We start from the raw sequence: 5919 nt of genomic DNA on the forward strand, positions 1-5919 counted from the left end.
GTGCTTCTTCGGGAGTACAGATAACCAGGTACCAGAGTAGTGCTTGGATTTCTCGAGTGTTACCTGATCGAGTCTTAGGAGTCGCTCTGATACGTAACGCGGGGATGTTGGGATACACTTTGTTTTGTTTTCCTTTCAGTTAAATGTTAAATTGTTACGTATCTTGATTTTGACATTATTGTTGGACCACCTGTTTAGTGGATATGATTTATTTGTTGGGGCCGTGGTGCCATGAGAATTAATAAGTTGTTTTGAATTCCGCTGCAGTATAGGATATTCTAATTTAATGAATATTAAATAAAGTAATGTTATTGTGAATTGTTTAGAAGATGTGACATCCTACTCGTATTACTCTGATTATTTATGTATTTATAATTCGTTTATTTTCGATATGGGAAAGTGGGGTGTTACAATTGGTATCAGAGCAGGTCGGTCCGTCCGACCAAGTAGTTGAGTCGCTAACAAATCGAGTATGGTTAAAACTCGTCATCTAACTATGTTTCTGTTGCAGTGTTTAGTTGAAATGGCTGGAAGAAACGATGCTGCGATTGCTGCTGCTTTGGAGGCTATGGCTCAGGCTCTGGAACATCAACCTAATGCTGGTGAGAATGCTGGGTCTCGCAGTTTAGCTACTTTCCAGAGGGAGAACCCGCCGGTATTCAAAGGCAAACATGACCCTGATGGAGCCTTAGAGTGGTTGAAAGAGATCGAGAGGATCTTTCGTGTAATGGATTGTACTCAGGCACAGAAAGTTCGCTATGGGACGCATATGCTAGCAGTCGAAGCTGACGACTGGTGGCAAGCAACACGTCAGAGACTAGAAGCTACAGGTGAAGAGATCACTTGGGATGTGTTCCGAAGGGAATTTCTGAGAAAGTATTATCCGGAGAGCGTCCGTGGTAAGAAGGAAATTGAGTTCCATGAATTGAAACAAGGGAACATGTCAGTGACTGACTATGCTGCTAAGTTCACTGAATTGGCCAAATTTTATCCGTACTATGATGGAGAGGGTGCAGAGTTTTCCAAATGCGTTAAGTTTGAAAATGGGTTACGCTCTGAGATCAAGAAGGCTATAGGGTATCAGCAGATCCGCGTTTTCCCTAACTTGGTAGACAGCTGCAGAATCTTTGAGGAAGATAATGTTGCTCACTATAAGATTGTCAGTGATAGAAGAGGTAGGCGGAGTCAGCAACGTGGCAAGCCTTATGACACTCCAGCTGGCAAGGGCAAACAGAGAGCTGCTCCGGGCCAGAGAACAAGTGGAGGAGGTGCTCCTGCTCCGATTGTGTGTTTTAAATGTGGCAAGGCTGGTCACAAAAGTACTTACTGCACTGATGACGTTAAGAAGTGTTTCCGTTGTGGCAAGACTAGTCATATGATGTCTGAATGTAGACATAAAGAAGTGGTTTGTTTTAATTGCGGTGAAGAAGGACACATTGGAAGTCAATGTCACAAACCCAAGAAGGCACAAGCTGGTGGTAAGGTGTTCGCATTGGCTGGTACTCAGACAAGCACTGAGGACAGACTCATTAGAGGTACTTGCTTCATCAATAGTATGCCTTTAATTACTATTATCGATACTGGTGCTACTCATTGTTTTATTGCTGCTGAATGTGTTGAAAAGTTGGGTCTTGTGCTATCTTCGATGAATGGCGAGATGGTAGTTGAGGTTCCAGCTAAAGGATCTGTGACTACATCTCTTGTTTGTTTGAAGTGTCCGTTGTCGATCTTCGACAGGGACTTCGTTGTTGATTTAGTTTGTTTGCCGTTAAGTGTGTTGGATGTAATTTTGGGGATGAACTGGTTAGAGTATAACTATGTTCATATTAATTGTTATAACAAGACTGTGAGGTTTTCAACTGCTGAAGAGGAAGAAGCTGATTTGGTGTCACCAAAGAAATTAAGACAGTTGCTGAAGGAAGAAGTTGAGATGTTCTCATTGATGGCAACATTGTCAATCGAGAATTAGAACATCATCGATGAGTTACCGGTGGTAAGAGAATTCCCTGAAGTTTTTCCCAATGAGATTCCTGATGTGCCGCCAGAAAGAGGAATTGAGTTTACGATTGATCTTGTACCTGGTACCATACCTGTTTCTATGGCACCGTACAGGATGTCCGCATCTGAGTTGACAGAATTAAAGAAGCAATTAGAAGACTTACTGGAGAAGAAGTTTGTCAGACCGAGTGTATCACCATGGGGAGCTCCAGTGCTGTTGGTAAAGAAGAAAGATGGAAGTATGAGGCTCTGTGTTGATTACAGACAGTTGAATAAAGTAACGATTAAGAATAGGTATCCGCTACCAAGGATAGATGATTTGATGGACCAATTGGTGGGTGCCAGTGTATTTAGCAAGATTGATCTGAGATCGGGTTATCATCAAATTAAAGTAAAAGATGAAGATATTCAGAAGACGGCGTTCAGAACGAGGTATGGACATTATGAATATTCAGTGATGCCATTTGGTGTTACGAATGCGCCAGGAGTATTCATGGAGTATATGAACCGTATTTTCCATGAGTATTTAGACCAGTTTGTCGTGGTGTTCATAGACGACATTTTGATATATTCTAAATCAGAGCAAGAGCATTCCGATCATTTGAAGACAGTATTGCAAGTGCTGAAAGAAAGGAAATTGTATGCGAAGTTGTCCAAGTGTGAATTTTGGTTGAAAGAAGTTAGTTTTCTGGGACATGTCATATCTGGTAGTGGCATTGCTGTAGATCCATCTAAGGTAGATGTTGTGTTACAATGGGAGACTCCAAAATCAGCTACTGAGATCAGAAGTTTCTTGGGCTTAGCCGACTACTACAGACGGTTTATTGAAGGATTTTCCAAGTTGGCACTTCCGTTAACTAAGTTGACATGTAAGGGTAAAGTGTTCATATGGGATGCACAATGTGAAGAAAGTTTTGTGGAATTGAAGAAGAGATTGACGACAGCTCCGGTTTTGACATTACCAAACCCAAGAGAACCTTTTGTAGTTTATTGCGATGCTTCTTTGATGGGTTTAGGTGGTGTACTTATGCAGAACGGTAAGGTAATTGCTTATGCGTCGAGGCAACTGAGAATTCATGAAAAGAACTATCCTACACATGATTTGGAACTCGCTGCTGTTGTTTTCGTACTAAAGATTTGGAGACATCATCTCTATGGTTCTAGATTTGAAGTCTATAGTGACCATAAGAGTCTGAAATACTTGTTTGACCAGAAGGAGCTGAACATGAGACAACGAAGATGGTTAGAATTATTGAAAGATTATGATTTCGGATTGAATTATCATCCCGGTAAGGCAAATGTTGTGGCTGATGCCTTAAGCCGGAAAACCTTGCACATGTCGGCTATGATGGTTAAAGAATTAGAACTGATCGAACAATTCCGAGATATGAGCTTGATTTGTGAAGTGACCCCACAGAGTGTTAAGTTGGGAATGCTCAAAATTGATAATGACTTTCTGAACAGTATCAAAGAGGCTCAGAAATTGGATGTGAAAATGGTGGATATTATAGTTGGTTGTGGCAAATCCGAGAAGAGTGATTTTAAGGTGGACGCGCAAGGAGTGTTGAGATTGCGGAATCGAATCTGTATCCCTGATGACAATGATATGAAAAGGATGATTTTAGAAGAAGGTCATCGAAGTAACTTGAGTATTCACCCCGGAGCTACTAAAATGTATCAAGACTTGAAGAAGATATTTTGGTGGCCGAGGATGAAAGAAGATGTGGCACGGTTTGTATATGCTTGTTTAACTTGTCAAAAATCGAAGATTGAACACCAGAAGCCTGCAGGGTTGATGCAACCGTTAGAAATTCCAGAATGGAAGTGGGATAGCATTTCGATGGATTTTGTAACAGGGTTGCCTAATACTGCAAGTGGACACGATTCAATATGGGTGATTGTTGATAGGCTTACAAAATCAGCCCATTTCATACCTATTAACATCACGTATCCGGTGGCAAAGTTAGCCGAAATCTACGTCCGAGTGATTGTGAAGTTGCATGGTATTCCCTTGTGCATTGTGTCGGATAGAGATCCGAGATTCACTTCTGATTTTTGGAAGAGCTTGCAAGAAAGTTTGGGTTCTAAGTTGAGGTTGAGCTCGGCGTATCATCCTCAGACGGATGGTCAAACTGAAAGGACTATTCAGTCTCTAGAGGATCTGTTGAGAGCGTGTGTTCTCGAACAAGGAGGCTCGTGGAGCGCTCATCTTCCATTGATCGAGTTTACGTATAATAACAGTCATCATTCTAGTATCGGGATGGCACCTTTTGAAGCGTTGTATGGTCGGAGGTGTAGAACTCCGCTATGTTGGCACGAATCTGGCGAAGGTGTAGTACTTGGACCGGAAATTGTACGAGAAACCACAGAGAAGGTAAAGATGATTCGGGAAAAGATGAAGGCTTCATAGAGTAGACAGAAGAGTTATCATGATAAGAGAAGGAAGGAGTTAGAATTTGAATCAGGTGACCATGTGTTTCTAAGAGTCACGCCTGTGACTGGTGTTGGTCGTGCCCTGAAGTCAAAGAAGCTGACTCCACGATTTATCGGTCCTTATCAGATTTCAGAGAGGGTTGGTACTGTCGCTTATAGGGTGGCGTTGCCGCCTAACCTTTCAAATCTGCATGATGTGTTTCATGTGTCGCAACTTCGGAAGTATGTCCCGGACCCATCTCACGTGATTCACATGGATGATGTGCAAGTGAGAGAGAATCTTACAGTAGAGACAATGCCGATTCGGATCACGGATCGTGAGATAAAGTCCCTTAGAGGTAAAGATATCCCGTTGGTGAAAGTAGTATGGACGGGGACTACCGGAGAAAGCATGACGTGGGAAATGGAGAGCAAGATGCGGGACTCCTATCCCGAGTTGTTTGAACGAGGTAAGATTTTCGAGGACGAAAATATCGTAAGTGGGGGAGAGTTGTAACGCCCCGATTTTCGATATTTATTTTATTACGTAGTTGTTTGGTGTGTTTGGTGCTTAAACTGATATTTTAATTATTATCATATTAGTTTAGTAATTATTTATAAGTAGTAAAATGATTAATTAGTTATTTGGGTCAAGTAGTGGTTAGTAATTGGGAGGGTGTGTAGTAAGCCCAGTAGCAAGTTAAGGATTAGTGAAGGATTAATAAAAATAAAGAAAATTAGAAGGAATAGTTTCTTTTGGCAAAAATTGTGAAGAACGTAGAAACAGAGAAAGAGGCTAGGGCAAGAGAGAAAGGAGACTTCCACCATTGTTGAAGGATCAAAGCTCAATCCTAAGGTAAGGGGGGGAGAATGGGTTCTTTAAATGGTGATAACAACATGAGAGGGTAGTGAGGGTTCCTTTCCCTCTTTAGGATTCATAATTTATATGTCTGATTCCTTCTTTGATGTGTGAATTGATTTGATTTGTATGATGTTCTTCATGACTAATGAGTATTGTATGATTGTGGACGAAATTCTATTTGGATTGATGAATTATGATGTGGTGTTGGGTGTTGGTTGAGTTGTTGTTGTGCTCATAAGAGGAACTGAATCTGAATGTGAAGCTGTCCAATTTGATGAGTGGGAATTGAGTTGTCATCATGTTAAAACTGATGTAGTATAATAGGTTAGTGAATCTAGATGAAGGGAGTGAGTTAATGTGTGAAAATATGATGCTTTGGACCTGGAATCGCAGACTGGAAGTGATGAAAACGAGTGAGAACGAACTGGTGCGAGTGCAGACTTTAACAGACAGTTTTCCTGTCAGTTTGCGTATGATACGCGTATGGGTTGGGACCATACGCGTATGAGGGACACACCCAGGGGGCTATACGCGTATGATACGCAGCCCTGTCCTTGCATAGCACAACTTCTGGTGCAACGCGTATGGTACGCGTATGGAAGGGAGGCCATGCTCGTATGGAAGAGTGATACGCGTATGGGAGAATT

At 41.7% G+C, this 5919-nt stretch overlaps 1 protein-coding gene across 1 annotated transcript; it reads left to right on the top strand.

The window, feature by feature from the left end:
• The first annotated feature begins 523 nt into the window (after nucleotides 1-523).
• Nucleotides 524-1969, top strand: LOC131639566 (uncharacterized). The gene is made up of 2 exons (XM_058910050.1): nucleotides 524-1047; nucleotides 1123-1969. Exons 1-2 carry the CDS (start codon nucleotides 524-526, stop codon nucleotides 1967-1969), a joined length of 1371 nt encoding a protein of 456 aa, XP_058766033.1.
• The last annotated feature ends 3950 nt before the right edge of the window (nucleotides 1970-5919 follow it).

Source organism: Vicia villosa, unplaced genomic scaffold, assembly GCF_029867415.1.
Source record: "Vicia villosa cultivar HV-30 ecotype Madison, WI unplaced genomic scaffold, Vvil1.0 ctg.002689F_1_1, whole genome shotgun sequence".
In the NCBI taxonomy this organism is placed as follows: domain Eukaryota; kingdom Viridiplantae; phylum Streptophyta; class Magnoliopsida; order Fabales; family Fabaceae; genus Vicia; species Vicia villosa.